This window comes from Caretta caretta, chromosome 10 (assembly GCF_965140235.1).
Source record: "Caretta caretta isolate rCarCar2 chromosome 10, rCarCar1.hap1, whole genome shotgun sequence".
Taxonomy (NCBI): domain Eukaryota; kingdom Metazoa; phylum Chordata; order Testudines; family Cheloniidae; genus Caretta; species Caretta caretta.
This window is the reverse complement of record NC_134215.1, coordinates 20704975-20724392: the sequence shown is the minus strand read 5'-3', so window position 1 is coordinate 20724392 and position 19418 is coordinate 20704975. Positions and strand designations below refer to the sequence as shown.

General features: G+C 38.4%; 1 protein-coding gene across 3 annotated transcripts in view; it reads right to left on the bottom strand.

The window, feature by feature from the left end:
* The window catches only part of SNX29 (sorting nexin 29), a 435642-nt gene that overhangs the window by 285860 nt on the left and 130364 nt on the right, over positions 1-19418 (bottom strand). For all 3 annotated transcript variants that reach the window (XM_048866549.2, XM_075132756.1, XM_048866552.2), the window contains one exon: positions 19212-19294. In XM_048866549.2, the coding sequence (XP_048722506.2) occupies positions 19212-19294 (83 nt within the window). The remainder of the gene's footprint in view (positions 1-19211; positions 19295-19418) is intronic.

The window sequence follows — 19418 nt, the reverse complement described above, 5'->3', positions numbered from 1 at the left end:
CCAGATGCTGGGACTGCTCAGCAGGATGTATTGGCAAGCTGTTCAAACTTCCTGTAATGAGCAGGGTGGAGAATGAAGTTTTCCCACCTTGCACCATGGTCAAAGAGCTAAAGCAGGCTCATTCCAGGAGGGTCCTCAGGAGTCAAGGATATGGTTGGTTTGACTCGGGTCTGTGTGCTGCGGTGTGGACACTAGACCTGGGTTCAAGTTCAGGCTAGAAAATTCTTAACCTAGGGTCCACTGATTCGATTCCCACTAATCTTGGGTTTACACTGCAGACATAATCTGACAGTCTTGGACAGTGTCTTTTATAATCCCTTCTATAGGATTTAACACTATGATTTTTTTTAATTCACCTCAGTATAATACAGTCTTAGCGTTTCAATTTCAATTATAATTTTAAGAAACCATTTTAAAGACACAGACTTGACTCTTTGACAATACTTGACTTGAATCATTTTCCAGCAACAGTGTCATCTGCACATGCTTTTCTAGTTACAACATAAAACCCCAGTCAGCAGCAATTCAATTTATTCTGAACCTTGCACTGTGGATTCACAGTAACTCTAAATACACAGTGTTCCAAGGTCTACAGTATGTTTACTAAGACTTTTCTTTGGATACTCTTAGAACAAAAAGAAGATTAATCACCACTAAACGATTAATCATTACGATAGAATGGGGCAGCAAATGAAATCATTTGTATGCAACAGTTTTTCTATCCCTGGTGAATGCAGCTTTCACCAGAACGTCAGGAAAATGATAGCTGGAAGATTTCCAATTTTAAAACGCAGAACTCTATTGCTCCAGCTGTCTGTATCTAGGCTAGTTAAAAGACAAGATAGTAGCCTCATTAACCTAAATTTATGAGTGAATAATTTAAACATAAAAAGGATTGTTAAAGAAAATATTAGATCTCTAATTTAAGGTAACAAAAGCAGGGAAGTTAGTAGTTCATTCTTTTTTTCATCCCATTTTCCCTACACATTTGTAAGGGTCTCTACATTATGAAACCTTACAAAAACGTGCTGCCATTCTTTGGTGCATGTCGGTGAGGTAAGAGCAACATCACCTTGAAAATCTTTGTTTCAGTCATTTTAAGTTATAACAACTGTATTTTATGGGACTGAAGAAAAGAAAAGATCTTCTTAGGCTCTCCAAAAGTTCTCCTACAGTTAAAGTGGCCTAGCTAGCACACATTTGTTAGCCTTATGGTACACTTACAAAATCATACGAGTGATCATCTTTATGCATTCTTAACGCTGGAAAGCAAGGATCACATTAAAGGATCGTTCTTCTTAAAAGTGGAATGAAAAATCAATAGCAATTTTCTAAAGAATGAAGGCTTGTAGCTGACTGGAATCAAGGTGTAAAGATTAAGTAGTTTTCTTACAACACTGTTTCCATTCACAATTTTTTTTTTTAAGCCACACAAACGCTTGAAAATTTCTATTACTTTTCTTAAATATTTATCTTATAGTATAGGGATAGTCTTTTCAAATTAGCAATTCTGGCTTTTTACATGACAGTTTTCCACGTTCCTCTCTATATTTGAAAAGAGAAGCTACTTACCTGTATAGTTCTTCAAGATGTGTTTTCCACATACATATTCCACTGATGGCGCACACGCACCCAGGATCAAAGCCTCTTGTCTAGCAGTGTCTATAGTAGCAGCGCATGTGCCCTAAGTGTATTCATACCTGACATAAAAGGATGGAACAGACCCAAATGCCACTCAGTTTACTCTGCACAACAGAATACAGGTGACATAGGAGTCTGAGGTAGAGGAGATGAGAGCAGGTAGTGGAATAGTACAGTTACTTTACATGTAAGTAACTTCTTTCAAGTGATTGTCCATATACATATTCCACTTACAGTGACCCCTCCCTGCCCCCCCAAGCAATGGACCAAATGTAATAGAGTTGAGAGATTGAAGTCTTCGGAGAACAGAGACTGACGTACAGACTTTCCAAACATAGCATCTGGCTAGAAGCTTCAATGATAGCAGAGTGTTTCATAAAGGTGTGAATAGATCCCCAGGTGCTTGCTTTGCATATGTTCATAATAGAAACACTTTTTCAAAGATTCAGGCAGCGTTTGCAGTGTTTTGGTGGAGTGAGCTTTGAGAGAAGTAGCAGGGGGATCTCCTCTGGTCACTTCATCACAGCTCTCACACAGTCAGATATCCATCTAGACAGGCTGAGATGAGATGGGTTTCCTTTTCATCCTTTCTCCTTAGCCTTTTCCTTACCAATGTGTAGCTCAGGAAAAGGTATAAACAGGTGAATCTGCTGGTTTAGATAAAGGTCCATGACAATGTTAGGGAAAAACTTAGAATCTGTTCTAAGTACGGCTGTCAAGCAATTACCAAAATTAAACCCAATGAATTGCGCGATTAAAAAAATTAATCACGATTAATCACACTGTAAATAATAGGATACCATTTAAATAGTTTTTGATATTTTCTACATTTTCAAATATATTGAATTCACTTACAACACAGAATACAAAGTGTACAGTGCTCATTTTATATTTATTTTTGATTACAAATATTTTCACTGTAAAAAACAAAAGAAAGTTTTTTTCAATTCACCTCATACAAGTACTGTAGTGCAATCTCTTTATCATGAAAGTTGAACTTACAAATGTAGAATTATGTACAAAAAATAACTGCATTCAAAAATAAAACCATGTAAAACTTTAGAGCCTACAAGTCCACTCAGTCCTACTTCTTGTTCAGCCAATCGCTTAGACAAACAAGCTTCTTTACATTTGCAGGAGATAATGCTGCCTTCTTCTTGTTTACAATGTCACCTGAAAATGAGAACAAGTGTTTGCATGGCACTGTTGTAGCCAGAGTCACAAGATATTTATGTGCCAGATGCACTAAAGATTCATATGTCTCTTCATGCTTCAACCACCATTCCAGAGGACGTGTGTCCATGCTGATAACGGGTTCTGCTCAATAACCATCCAAAGCAGTGCGGACTGATGCATGTTCATTTTCATCATCTGAGTCAGTCAGATGCCACCAGCAGAAGGTTGATTTTCCTTTTTGGTGGTTTGGGTTCTGTAGTTTCCGCATCTGAGTGTTGCTCTTTTAAGACTTCTGAAAGCATGCGCTAGATCTTGTCCCTCTCCGATTTTGGAAGGCACTTCAGATTCTTAAACCTTGGGTCGAGTGCTGTAGCTGACTTTAGAAATCTCACACTGGTACCTCTTTTGCATTTTGCAAAATCTGCAGTGAAAGTGTTCTTAAAACGAACATGTGCTGGGTCATCATCCGACACTGCTATAACATTAAATATGTGGCTCAGGTCAGGGAAGTTCAAGATGGCAAATTAGTAGACAGGATGACATGTTCAGTAGGCTGTGGAACCAGAACTGTCTGGGCCAGAAAGTCATCTAGCTGTGATGTAGAAGGAGGAACCACAGTCTCACCTGGCGATAATATGGATAACACTGGGGCCCAACAAGTCAGCACAATGGGATGGGATCTCCTTGGCTAAATCGTCAGGTTGAGGAGAAGTCTGAGTAAGGTTTTGCTCAAGAGCTGCCTGAGTTGCTAATACAGTACAATGTATTAATACAGTTGCTAACACAGTACAATGTATTAGCAATGTAATGTTTTATGAGTCTGAAGTATCTCATGAAAAATCTCCTGTTCACACAAAACCCACAGACCCCCCAATAAGGTTACACAACCAGATAAGAATCTCATGGCCATATGATAAGTAACCATGGCCCAACCCTAGAACAATCATGTCCACAGTATCTGTCAGGGAGGAGTCTCTGGTTTTCTTGAACGAGGCAAGAGAAGCAGGAGGATACATACTTAGAAAGTACATTGGGGAGTATCCTACACTGTCATCAGATGCTGTTGAGGACAGTGATGAAAAGAAGCACTGTAAGACTATTGAAGAAACAAGTCTTGAAGGCTGAGAAATGGTGTGCATTAAAGTAGAAGTGCTAGGTACCACAGGTAGAGGTGGACCCAATACTGCAGGCATTAAACCAGTAGAAAGTAATAGGGATTAAGGCTCTGCAAGATCTGTAGATCCCCCAGTACTGTATATGCTATCAGTATTGTACAGTGCAGCAGGGCCAGCAGTGGAGCCAAGGTAGAGACTGTGGAGTCAATGGTATCAAAGTATTCAGTATCAGACAAGACATTGACAGTGCCAAGGAAGCATCCTGAAAAGTTGATGGTACCAAGCTCTGAGATGAGAAGGGAGACTGAGACAGTACCTCAAGTGTCAGCTTTTTTAATGTGCCATTTTTGTGCTGAAACTTAGGTACCAAAATGGGTTCAAGCTTCCCAATACCAGACCTGAAGACATAGCTGACTATGCTGAGATGTTGTAGACTCCATGTTGAAAGGATCACTCAGACAGTCAGGTTGTTTGAGTGGGTGGGCGGGGGGGAGAAAGAGTGATATGACACACGGTCCAAAGACAGTCTCATTGTTCTCTCCATTAAAAGTATCTGGGGATGGGTCTCCCTGGACATTTGAGTCAGAACTAGCCATCCTGGTATTAGGAAGAAAAATAATGATTCTCCTGGTAAAATGGAAATCTAATGTGGAAAAACTATTACTATGGTGTCAACTGACAAAACTAACTATATCTGGGGATTAGGAAATATGTACAAAGAATGAAAGAGAGAACCACAAGTACATTTAGAATGGACAGCAAGAAGATCTGTCTCAAAGCCACAAATGGTGACAAGAACTGAATGGTGGCTGGCCCACTCCACCCTTTTATGCCTTTGGTGCTGGGCACAAGGGCACTCAGGATGCGTGCACAGACACAATTGACACTGCTGGCTGAAAGTCTCTGATTTGGGGCACATTCACACTATTAGTGTGTGTGTGTGTGTATATATAAAATCATTTCACTTCTCTGAACATATAAACATGTATGAACACTAATACAGTCTAATCAATGTCATTTATTAATCTACCTCCTAAAGAACGGAAGTACAGTACCAAGCAAGCAGAACACTAAAGATAAGCTTCTCAGGATCTTGGTATCTTTTATTTAGTTACATGTAGTTTCCATTAGCATCCTGATCAAGATTACAGTTACTCAAACTACATGTAAAATGTATTTAATTGAACAATGGAATAATTGAACTAAAGAACCACAGATATATTTTCTGTTAACATTCAACAGGTTATTTAAAATTCTTAAAAATCCTTCATTGTCCTCAGTTTATCACAGACAGGGGAGTGAGCAGTCATGCCTAGTGGTTGGAGCAGTGGCAGTCAGAGCTGGAGTCAGCAACAAGTAGTCAGGAATTACAAATCAGAACCAAGGGTCAGAGTTGGAGTCAGGAATCAAGCAGGGGAGTAGGGCTGGAGTGGACTGGAGCAGACAGAAGCAGGGCTGGAACAAGGCCAGCAGATCAGCAATCAAAGCTGCAGGCATAAGTGTTCAGCAGCCAGAGACCTGTTACTGCTGCTGAGCTCAAATGCAGACCCATGGACTCCTTGCAGCCAACAGGGTGGCCCAGCCAATCAGGTGATTCTGCTGCAGCCCAGCCAGGTTGAGTTGGCTAACCCAAGGTTCCTGACAGTGCCCAGAGGTGAAATCATTCAAGATTAAAACAAAATGCTTCATTTCTCAAATATTCACATTTTAATTTAAATTAAAGAAACAACTAGTATAGTGACCTTTTGATTGTTCTCTGCCTAGAACCAGATTCAAAGAAATAGATCAATTAAGAAGCCTATGCATAAATCTACACTGAAGATTTATAATAGTCAAAAGGATGTTAGACAAAGAATCAGTGGGTCAGGATAGCCAATAAGAACTGTATTATTTCAAGTAAAAAAACAGAAAAAGAAAAATAGAGTCAAATTCAGGTCCTACGTGCTTTCAGTGTGGACAAATACTATTAAATGCTGAACCCTGCCAATGGCAGTAATATTCATGAGATATCAGGCAACCAGGTCATGGGCATATGCACTGAAACATCAGACCGAGGGCTGTCAAGCAATTAAAAAAATTAATCGCAATTAATCATGCTGTTAAACAATAATAGAACACCATTTAAATATTTCTGGATGTTTTCTACTTTTTCAAATATAATGATTTCAATTACAACACAGAATACAAAGTGTACGGTGCTCACTTTATATTTATTTTTGATTACAAATATTTTCACTGTAAAAAAACAAAAGAATAGTATTTTTCAATTCACCTAATACAAGTACTGTAGTGAAATCTCTTTATCATGAAAGTTAATTCTAAATTTGTAAGTTTACGTACAAAAAATAACCGCATTCAAAAATAAAACAATGTAAAACTTTAGAACCTACAAGTCCACTCAGTTCTACTTCAGCCAATCACTCAGCCAATTTTTTCCTCCTGCCACCCAGGAGTTCAGTCACAAATTTAATTAACACATTGTTTTTTAACTAGCATCATCAGCATGGAAGCATGTCCTCTGGAATGGTGGCTGAAGCATGATGGGGCATACGAATGGTTAGCATATCTGGCACATAAATACCTTGCAATGCTGATTACAAAAGTGCCTGTTCTCACTTTCAGGTGACATTGTAAATAAGAAGAATGCCGCACTATCTCTTGTAAATGTAAACAAACTTGATTGTCTTAGCAATTGGCTGAACAATAAATAAGACTGAGTGAACTTGTAGACTCTAAAGTTTTACACTGTTTTGTTTTTGAGTGCAGTTATGTAACAAAAAAAATCTACATTTGTAAATTGCACTTCTGTGCTAAAGAGACTGCAACACAGTACTTGTATGAGGCGAATTGAAAAATACTATTTCTTTTGAGACTAACAAATTCAACAAATTTGTGGGCTAGAACCCACTTCATCAGATGCACTAAATTTGTTGGTCTCTAAGGTGCCACAAGGACTCCACGTTGTTTTTGCTGATACAGACTAACACAGCTACCACTCTGAAACTATTTCTTTTATCATTTTACAGTGCATATATTTGCAATCCAAAATGATAATTGTACACTTTGTATTATGTGTTATAATAGAAATCAATATATTTGAAAATGTAGAAAAACATGCAAAAATATTTCAGACATTTCAATTGGTATTCTATTGTTTAACTGTGTGATTGTGCCAATTCATTCTTTTAACTGTGATTAATTTTTTTGAGTTAATCATGTGAGTTAACTGCAATTAATCGACAGCCCTAATCAGAACCATACCCTAGTCCAGGGGTGGCCAACCTGTGGCTCCGGAGCCACATGTGTCTCTTCAGAAGTTAATATGCAGCTCCTTGTATAGGCACCGACTCCAGGGCTGGAGCTATAGGCGCCAACTTTCCAATGTGCCGGGGGGTACTCACTGCTCAACCCTTGGCTCTGCCACAGGCCCTGCCCCCACTCCATCCCTTCCTGCGCCCTTCGCTGAGCCTGCCATGCCCTCACTCCTCCCCCTTCCCCTCCCAAGCCTCCTGCATGCCAAGAAACAGCTGATTGCGAGGTGCTGGGAGTGGGATGGGGGAGCTGATGGGGGGCTGCTGGCATATTATTGTGGCTCTTTGGCAACATACATTGTTAAATTCTGGCTCCTTCTCAGGCTCAGGTTGGCCATCCCTGCCCCAGTCCATGTCTTGCTGAGTGTCTTACAAGGTGTGAATTCCGTAAGTCTTGGAGGAGCAAGGCACATATATTGTGTCCTATGTTTCTTTTACCTACCAGCTGCAAATATACGAGTATGTATCTATGCATGTCCCCAAAGACAGAAGTTTTTCCAACTTCTTTCTACTACAAAAGTAACTAAAACTAAACCTTGTGTCACTCCCAGGTACATTATAAAGATTATTATAAAATGAGTGGGAATATAAAATCAATTTGGGAGTAAAGAACTCAGTAAACACTGCATATTGCCAAGGAGATTCAAAAAAAGGCAGCTCTCAAGGTAGTGATATTATGGCACAAAGGCCACAGCAACTTCTTTAAATAAATGAACATCAACAATATAAACCAATGACAGAGGCAAATGAATACAAGCTTTGTGGCAAAAGGTGGCTGTAGTCTCTCAGTCTAACTGTGAGCCACTTTGTACCATCTGGCACATCCCAAGGTGAAAACAGCTATACAGCCAGCCCTAAATCTGTGGCTTCCACCAAGCTATGCTCCTTCCCTTGAGATGGTTAGAGCCACCAGTGAGATACAATCCAGATTGGCTGGTACAGAGAGACTTTATGGCAGCCTCACATCTGAATCCCACAATTCCAGGAGACATAAACCCCCTACCACCTACTGCACTGCCCTAAACGGCTCAATACATGAGCTGAGGGGGGAGAACCTCAATGACCTTTTTCTCCCCCCTCAGCTCATCCTAAGGCTACATTTTACACCTGGAGCTGGGGTATGATTCCTCGCTCATGTACATACACTCACGTTAGCTCTCATCTAAACTAGCACATTAAAAATAGCAGTGTAGCCATGGTAGCACACAAAGCAACGGAACAGGCTAGTTCCCCCAAGGACAAACTCGCCCTAAACCCTGTGGGTACATACTCAGGGCTGTGCCACCACTGCCCGTGCTCCTGCAGTACTACTATTTTTAGTGTGCGACCTCAGATGAGAGCTAGCATGAATATGTGTACACAAGCTAAGAATCACACCCCGAGCTCATAGTGTGGACAGACCCAGAATGGGAGACTGAGACAGTTCCCCCACTCACTGAAAATATGAGTATTCATTACAGGAGCAATCTTTGGAACTGTTAGACATAAGGCTATGATTAATTAATCAGCATAAGGAGCCCCTGACATTCATTCAAGGAAATCTTCAGCAAACCCAATCCACATGACCACTGTCCCACCAGTCTGAGGGTCTGTGTGGAGGCCAGAGAAGCTAAAGGGGGGACAGCAGTATACATTCTCATAGAAGCAAAAACTCTAAAAATGTATTAAAGCTTAGCTTGCCTGACCCAGACTGCAAATCCTATTTTTATTCAAATTAAAGAATTAAGGTTACAAATAAACAAATCAATTATATACTCATGCTGTGAGACTAACTACTACTTAACCTAAAGAGACACAGGAATTAACCAAGTCTGTTTGCTACTCAACTCTTTTTTCTATGGTTCTGGAATAATAAATAGCAACCTGACAGCTCACCTTCCCAAATCTCATCCAGAAACACATTATAACCTTATAATTCTAGACACAGAAACTATAAACTGTTTAATTTAACTATATCCTATTACTAGAATGCTTAGTAAGCAATACAAATGGGTTTTAATAATCCATATTATAATTATATTTTTCTGAAAAAGCATGTTTATTCTTTGCTATATCATAGCCTAAGGAAACTGAATACAAAAAAATTACTTGAGATATACTTCTACCTTCCCAGAAACCTGCAGAACCCATTTCTACATCTCTGTTTTATTTTAAGTGAATTTTAGTCCTTTTAAAAGAAGCTGACTTGGCAACACTGGAGAATGACCTCTAATTTATACACAGAACACATATATAAGAATTAGCAATGAAGATCTTGCCACAATACTGTGACTCCAGGGAAAAGACTGTCAAAAAAAAAAAGTGATATTCTTACTAAATTCCACTTACTATTCCAAAGTCCACTGACAATTCTAGAATATCTCGGTGTTTCTACTAAAATGAGCAGCCATAAAATACTTAATATTGACATTTAAATCATTAGGCTTCAGAGTTACCGCACCACTGAGCTCCTGCTCCTTGGAGCTATTGTTCCAGTCTTTCTGCGGACTCACTGGCCTCTTTACATTAGACAAGTTTAGATCTCCAGGTTTGGTCATATCACCAGCCTTTGCACCACTGCAGTATATACACACTACAACTCCACTGTTGGAAAAACATTTTAATATATCGACACCAAGCACATTCCACAGCCATTCTTGTATTTGTGAGTTCTGGGACTCCTGACCCCCTATCACATAATTGGCACTGTAGCCTTTGGAAGATCTCCAGAAAATGGTTGCCACAACCCAATGCTGAAGTGATGAAGTTGAAGATTATACTATGAGTTTTGTTTATCCTAGAGTTCACCAGTTTCCACCTGTTTCCAACATCACTCTCCTTCCTCAACCCCATGGAATAAGCTCATTACATGGAAAACCCATTTCTAGAAAGAATGGATGGTGTGAAGTCTTGTGACAATGAAGGAAAATACCACAGGTGAAATTCACATGTAGACTGAGGATTATGATCTATACCATATTCGTACCTTTAGGCGCTTGAGTAGTCCCACTGACTTCCAGGACTATTTATATGTATAAAGTTATGCACCTACTTAAAGTACCTTCCTGAATCAGATCTGTATTACTACAAAGATCCTTACATAAATAATCAATGACAGCTAACAAAAAACACTTATTTTGTAAGAATAGTATATGTACAGCCTAGTGTGTAGGGAAAATCATTGTGAACAATGCATGTAGCTAAAATTTATTTTGAGTATTACTGATGACAATTATGGGAAACTTAGCATAGATTGAGGAAATACACTTACAAATGTACAAACAAAATTATTTATTTTTAGAAATGTTGCTACTGTTCCCCACCCCCATTTTCTCCTATAAAATTTGACCATCCTATGCAGTTTCTATTCTTATCACTCGCTAATTTGCGTAATTTTAACACAGGCTAGCTTATTTCTGCAATTTTTTTTTCATAATTACACTCATCACAGAAACTGTCAGTATCTAATGAAAGATAATTTCTGCTATTATAAGATACTTAAAAGATCGTTTTCATGAATAATTCTTAATATGAATCATTACATTCAAATAATGTCAGAAATAAAAATTGTATATAATTGCAAACAACATTCCCTTTTTATGGAAGAATATGGTTTTTGAACTTCATACAGGTATAGTAATTAATCTTTCAGAGCAGCACTAAGAAGGCTGAATCACTTCCGCAAGGGAAATGTAAATCTTAGTTTTCATACAAAGTCTATTCGATTAAATATTTATCTCAGAAATAGTAGTAGTACAGCTTGCACCAGAGATGCTGAATTACTTACACTCCCTGCCCCGCAAAAAAAAAAAAAAAAAAGATATGGTTCAATCTCACGTTAACTGGCAGATTTTAGAAATGAAATTTTCATCCTACAGCTCAACACAGGACAGTAATGATCAAAAGATGCTACTATTTAATGACAGTTCGGTGATGTACTCGCACATAAAATCATCTCAGTGTAGGTCTCAATCCAGACCCTTGTGGACAACTGTCCAAACTGCAAAACTAACTGGTACCCTTTGGCAGGGTCAGAAGAGCCACCAGGGATAATGGGCACAGAGACTAAACTATCTTTTCATCCTTAGAGCTGGTTCTTTCAGAAAGGGGGAAACAAGAACTACTGCTGCTCATATTGTTTTTGTTCTGTGAACTTCATTCTCCAAAATCAAAAGAGGGGCTTGGGATAGATAATCTCTAAAACAAAAGAATATAAATTCATTTAAAAAAACACAGAAAGGAAAGTTACTTATCTTTAACCTGGAATTCTTCAAGATGTGTTTTTTACATTTTCTTCTGAGGTGCGTGTCCCGGAGAGTAGAATGCTTTAGTCAGCAATGTCAATTGGTCACACCTGCTCTTGATGGCCTCGATCCCCTCCCCTCCTTGAAGGTATAAAGGGGGCTAAGCTGGAGCCTAACCAACCCTTCGATCCTGCAAGTTCAGGTTATTAGACTCAACAGCAGTGGGGAAAGAAGGGTGGGTTGTGAACACATTTAAACAATACACCTCTTGAAGATTTCCATTTACTAACGGTATGTAGGAGGAAAAATACCTTCAACTTCAGTCATTTTGGTCTTAGAATTTACTGTTTCACACTATAGTCTAACTCTGTCAAAGATCAATTCTAAAATAGTGTCAGCCCCAAAATGGGAGGCAAATTTAAGAAACAGGCTGAAATATCAGAATAACTCCTTGAAAATATATAAAATTTTGTGTAATAGCTTCATGATTCAACTGCAATTTTAAATGGACAATGTTCTCATTCCAGCTTTCCACAGAATAAAGATAATCAGAAGTCTAAACAGACATCAAGTAATGTGGTCAGAGCATTTTAGCAGAACATGTTCCCTCCTCTGCTCCCCACTTTGCCTGGTACAAGGAGTGCTTCATGGGACCTCGCTCAAGTCAAAATACAGCTGTTTTGGCAGTAATGTAATTGTCCAAACCTGTCTGTATCCAGGAATCAAATAGATCTTGAATTCGGCTCTGAAGTGTAAAATTAACCACAACAATTACTTTAAGAAACTGGAATTTTTTGCAATGACATGTACTATATTATTTACAGTTCCAAAGATTCAATGAATTATTAATAGGTTCCACACTGCAACAGGTGATGTGTAAATATTAAAGCAAAACTTTCTAGTTGACTATTCTGTATAAGGAACAATAGATTGACTGTCATGAAATAGATAAGCAATAATTTTGACAGGATTTAAGATAATGGTGTTTTATACGCTCACTTCTGTGAAGCATGAACTGGAAGGTCAAGCTCTTCCACTGCCAGGGAATGTGGATGTGACACTATATTCCCACAACCAGAAGTCAGAAGACCTTTAAATAAATTATTATAAAATTCTGGTAAATGAGATTTAGCCAGTGAAAGTGAAATATCAAATGACATAGCTTGAGCCATCTATACCATGCCCATCAACAAAGCATAGGAAAATTACAATACCCATCACCTAACAAGGTTTCTCCCCCTCAAGTTAAGATATTTTCCATAAAGGGAAAATAATTCCATTTGGAAAAGGGGCCTTTCACTTCAAATTACAAGCGATTGTTGCACTTCTTGATAATGCGTACATTTCTATTACACAAACAAATCACTTTCCAAATAGGTTGTTTACACTGACCTTAGAGCTTGGTGGGGCAGCGAGAACAGCCGCTCCCCATCACCACCATTGTAACAGATCGGGACTAAGGAGAGAGGTGAGGGAAAAGCCTCATGCATTAATGGGACCAAAAATGGTATTACTCGTTTTGTTGCTTCTGTTCAACTGATCATTAACCTCACTCTGGTTTAAGATGTTCAATATCACACCATTGTATTACAGAGCCCTAGTAAGCATTAGTATCTGTACAAATCTTAATATTTTAGTCCCAAAATGAGGTAAGTTCAACCAGAAAACATACAGTTGAATGAGTATGCAGAGTCCAGACCACAATTCTTTCACAACGGTGAAGGTGGCCAAGAGGACCTCAGAAAATGTGTTTCATAGCAAGATATTCAGAACAGAAAATAATCAGATAAAACATTCCCCACCTTCACAACTGGGCAGATTTTCTTTCAAGTCAGGAGATATTCCTGAATATATTCACAGAGATATTGCTGTAGAAAATACGTCTTTTTTTACCATCCTAGGAGCCTGTTGTAGGCATCGTCTCTCCTGAAACAACTTTAGAGGTTGGGTCTTGAAAATAGTTTTGGGTAACAAGCTTTTGCTGGTCAGTGTTGACTGGACAAAACATTTTTGACGCGCAGATAAGATACTGGTTTTCATTCTTCCATTCACTGACAGCAATGAAGCTGTGTCAATTAACACTAATAGAGAACATGGACCAACTTTTTAGGTATGATATGGTTTAAGCCCATATTTAAAAGTGCCTTAAAACAGGTGAAAGAGTTGCAACAGTGCAAGTACTTTTTTGCCAAAGTTTTAACATGTCATTGGTGCATACTGGTTTCAGCGAATGCCTTTAAAAAAAAAAAACTACCGAATGTGGGATCAAAGGATAGATGCGGTAACTCAGCTCCAGAATGCTGCTTAGCCTCTACAAGGGCAAAGATTTCTTCTGTGTGGTGTAGAGCTGCGAGAGATTGAATTACAGCAACAACTCTTGATGCTAGCAAATAGAACTGTGGTCAAGTCACTTGGGAAGGAGGACATATTTCTGTCCCCATGATTTGCGTTATATGAGTTAACTTTTCATACTTTTTTTTGTCATTTACCACTGCAGCTGCAATTTACTACCTCTACTACTAGCAATTATTTTGCTTTAAGAAGATTTATTCTCCTGCCCTGTACCCCAAGCTCTCAGCCTCACAGTATTCCTCAATCCGATGATGACAGAGAATAGAGGGTAGTATGTGATCAGCATTAGCTGTGACGAAAACACTTTTCGAGGAAAGGAGGAACTGAGGTGTACCAAGGCCCCTGCAATGGTAGGGAACTGATTAAGTGAGATATACCCAGATAATCCTGGCAAGTGACCTGTACTCCATGCTGCAGAATAAGACAAAAAACAACAACAACCAAAAAACAAGGTAACTGCCAATCTGACCTTGGGGAAAATTCCTTCTCAATCCCACATATGGCGATCAGTTAGCCCCTGAGCGTGTGAGCAAGAACCAGCCAGCTAAGCACAGGAGAGAGAGAATTCTCAGTGCCACCTCAGAGCACTGGCCCATCCTGTTCAGTGTCCCGTTTCTAGCTGTGGCCCTCTCTGATGCTTAAGATAAAGGAGACCAAAAAACCCCAAAATACATTGGAAGCAGGAGAGGAGAGGAAATCTTTTCTTGACCCCCCTACAGGAGACTAGCTGAAGCTATGAAGCATGAGCTTCAGGGCCTACTATTTTCTAGCCAAGTTATTTCAGTCATATCACAATTTAATGCTAATATCTCAACAATATTTTCCTTAGTGATGCACATTCAGGTCACAAACACTGGGAATGTGGCCTAACTTCTCAGTGGGACCACCAGAAAAATTACAACGGAGAAAAGGAAGTTACTCACCTTGTGTAGTAACGATGGTCTTTGAGATGTGTCCCCCTATGATTGCATCTACATCCCTGCGCTTCTGGTCAGAGATTTTTGGTAGCAGTATCCATCCATTCGGCCCGCGCATACTCTTTCCCTCCCTCGTGTTGTGCCTCGAGGCTAATTATCATTGCATGGGCAAATCACCCTCAGTTTCTACTGCAAAGACTCCATCGAGAACTCTGAAGTAGAGGGGAGGAGGGTGGGTTGTAGAGCACACATAAGGACACACATCTCAAAGACCACAGTTACTGAACAAGGTGAATAACTTCCTCTTCTTCTTCTTCAAGTAGCGTCCCTCTGGGTGCTCCATTGTAGGTGACTCCCCGAGCAGTATCCCCAATGGGAGGTTGGGGCTTCAGAGTCAAGTCTGTTATGGATGAAAACACTGTGGAGCCAAAGATAGTGTTGGAATCAGAGTGCTAATTGCTCCATCTCTAGCCAGGGGCAGTTAAAAACGAATTAAAGGTGGCTCGCCCATACAATGCTAATTAGCCTGGAGGCACAACACAAGGGAGGGAAAGAGCATGCATAGGCTGAACGGACACTGCTACCAAAGATCTCCAATCAGAAGAGCAAGGATGCAGACACACCTCAAGTAGAGCACCCACAGGGACACTACTCAAAGAAGAAATGTATGCTAAGAGGTTACCAAAACTGTAAGCATTGTCCATAGTTTACTGGTTGATTCACAGAACACCTTAAATGCACAACCCACATCCAGCCTTACCAAACTTTATAAAAGCACTATCTATTAATTATTCACATGGATACTGAGAATTACAAACATTAGAATAGGATTTTTTCTGACTCACTTTCCTGAAATAATTATGGGAAAATACTTCTGACACAGGTTATTATAATATTTCAATCAATAACCACAACACGAACAGATTTTATTTGTAGACTGTTTAATAAATACAGGATCTTCCATTTCATTTGATCTTTTTTCAAGTAATTCCTAGCTTAGAATGAATATAGTTGTTAGGGCTGTCAAATGATTAAAAAAATTAATCATGATTAATTGCAGTTTTAATCACACTGTTAAACAACAGAATATCAATTTAAATTTATAATAAATATTTTTGGATGTTTTCTACATTTTTAAGAATATTGATTTCAATTACAATGCAGAACACAATGTGTAGAATGCTCATTTTATATTATTTTTATTACAAATATTTGCACTGTAAAAAAAGATAAACAAAAGATACAATCTACAGGTTGAAGCATGAAGGGGCACACGAATGATTAGCATATCTGACATGTAACTATCTTGCAACGCCGAGCACAACAGTGTCATGCCAACGCCTGTTCTCGCTTTCAAGTGACATTGTAAATAGGTAGTGGGCAGCATTATCTCTCGTAAACTTGTCTGTCTTAGCAACTGGCTGAACAAGAAAATAGGACTAAGTGGATGTGTAGGCTCTAAAGTTTTACATTATTTTGTTTTTGAGTGCAGGTATGTAAAAGAAATTCTACATTTCTAAGTGGCACTACCGTACTTGTATGAGGTGAATTGAAAAAATACTATTTCTTTTTATCTTTTTTACAGTGCAAATATTTGTAATAAAAATAATATAAAGTGAGCACAGTACACTTTGTATTTTGTGTTGCAATTTAAATCAATATATTTGAAAATGTAGAAAAACATCCAAAAATATTTATAAGAAATTTAAATTGGTATTCTATCACTGTTTAAACAGCACAATTAAAACTGACTAATCATGATTAATTTTTTTAATCGAGTTAATATGTTTTGAGTTAACGGTGATTAATTGACCGCCCTAGTAGCTGTACATTTACCTCTCTTCCAGTAAGGTCAGACTTTGATATCTGAAAAACACTACACCACAATACTGAGTTAAAGAATTTCACTACAAGAGTAATCAAATTCTTTCATTCACAAAGGATGCCAGGAAAAAAGACTCAAAATGTAAGGATTCAAGTTGTGTATGTCAATGGAAAATACTTCCATATTTAAAGTACTTAAAAGAGCACTGAAAAGGTTTTTACAGCCTGTCAAGAATTTTTCCCCTGCTACTTTAGTTCTCCAATAAAAAAAAAGTTTCAATTAAAAAAGCCAGACATTTTTTCCCCAGTCTTATACTACACTGCAAAGGAATCTAATTTTCAGTTCCACATAGGACACTCAAAAAATCAAACAAATCTCAGCTTCTCCAAATGTCCCTTTATAGAACAATATGATATACATGTGACAAATAGGAGAAGCTTCACAATCAACCTCTATGAGTTATTTAAAGGTGTAAGCACAGCAGATCTACTGGAGGATGAAACTACTTTACCAACAAAAGTGTAGTCTTCTAGGCATCCATTTTACCTTACTATTAAACCTTTCATCAAAGCCACACTTCTGAGCTTAATGCAAGTCAGATCTAGTACTGGCGCACACACACGTTTTTAAGGATATGATAAAGCAGGGGTCGGCAACCTTTCAGAAGTGATGTGCCGCGTCTTCATTTATTCACTCTAATTTAAGGTTTCACACGCCAGTAATACATTTTAAGGTTTTTAGAAGGTCTCTTTCTATAAGTCTATAATACACAACTAAACTAGTGTTGTATGTAAAGTAAATAAGGTTTTTAAAATGTTTAAGAACCTTCATTTAAAATTAAATTAAAATGCAGAGCCCCCCGGACCGGTGGCCAGGACCCAAGCAGGGTGTGTGCACGGAAAATCAGTTCGCGTGCTGCCTTTGGCATGCGTGGCCTAGGTTGCCTACCCCTGTTATAAAGAGATAAATGCTGACTCCCACACCAATCTCGCCCACATTCTATCAAGGGCCAAATAGACTGAGGAATTTTGTGTGCCACTAGGAGGAGGATGACTGAAAACAAAAAACAACACAACGTTTAAAAACACCCTGATCTCCTCATTAGCCACAATTTGCTTAATTCAAAATAAAATAGGGTCTTACTGAACACCGATAACATCAGAGAAACTAAGCTTACAAACATGTTAGCTTGCTGGAGATGAAACCTGCCCCATTCTAACGACAGCAGAGTCTTTATTATAGGCACCAACTGGGTACTGAGGAGTTCATAAAACAGAACAAAAATCTGTAATATTGAATATCTCAAAATTACAGTAGGCATGATGCATACATGACAGTATGATGCACTGCATCACTGTCTTGTCTTTCAAGATGATGTCCAGTGCATTGAAGGCATCAGAATGTGAAAGGATGTCAATGTGTTCTTCACTGGCATCAATTTTAGGAAAAAATGGTTCATTTAACTGGTCACTCATAAGATTAGTGTATGTAAACATCAATGTTCTACTGTATCATACATTTTTTGGTCTACCAAAAAATATTCCCTAGTTTGGCAATTATTTAGGTATTTAAATGGTCTCCAGCATAGTACTATGAGCACTTCCCAAATATCTGAAATAGAAAACACTTACTCTCTACTCCCAAGCTGAATCATCAACAGCAATCTAGTCAATCATCTTTCTTTACAACCATTCCTCTGTCAACATAATGGGCACAAGTTCATATAAACATACCTCAAAAGTGTGCCATCACCTTATATATAAATATAATTCTAAAACTCTGAGATCTTGACGCTCCTCTCCTTGAAAAGTGAAAGACAACATTTTTATCTATATTCCTAATGGAGAAAAATTGTCTTGTCAAGGAGAAGTAACCTAGACCTATTCTTCTAGTGAGGATGCCTTGCAGCATCTCCCAGATTGGGAGATGCCACTTAAAGATTTCTTCCTCATTATTATCAGAGTTTAGGAGCTCTCATCATGAACCTGGACTCTATTGTACTATGCACTGTAACAATATAACAAAGACAGTCCCTGACAAAAAAGAAAATTAAGTGCCTTAAGCACTGTCCTTTTGCTCTGGACTTGCAGCTGAAGCACTCTCCAAGGTGCTCTTTTAAACTTTTTTAGTTGTACAAGTTAGTTTTTCATTTTCTACAGCACAAAGTCACAAATAAGCATAAAACAAAAAGCATTTTCAGACAGTACTTAACTCAGCTGTAGAAATGATGACCACTTTAGACAGAGACGTAGTTAACTGTCAGCTCTTAAGAGGACTGTGTCTTCCTACAAGTCTAAACACCACCTACCATGCTTTGGGCACTACAGTAGTATAAATAATAATGGAACAAAAAAGACACCTGATCTTGGGCTCTGTGGATTGTGTACCTCACCAACTTAGCAAAACATAAAAATTTTAGTTATCTAAAATACTCAAACAACTGTAACAGCTCGCCTCTTTCTACATTATTATTAGCCAAAATATTTCATACTAATGCATGGCTGCCTTTTTTTTTTCAAAAATATTTTCTACGATGTCTCATAATCAATATATTCTTCACTAATGGACAGCAATCTTTTTGTCAATCATGATGGAATGGTATATGCTGTGTGTCTTCCCTGTACAGATTTCTCTCCTCATTTTCTCCTTACCTTCTGCTGTTTGACCTTCTCTTTTCAGCATCTGGACAGCTCCTACATACTTCTTGAGTTGTACTTTCAGCACTTCATTCTCCCTGCAGGTACAACAGTAAGAGAAAAATAGTAGTACATTACCAAATTTAAAAGAAGATAACCCATTTCACACATGAAACAAATGATAAAAATAAACATTCATAAATATTACTATGTTTTATCTTC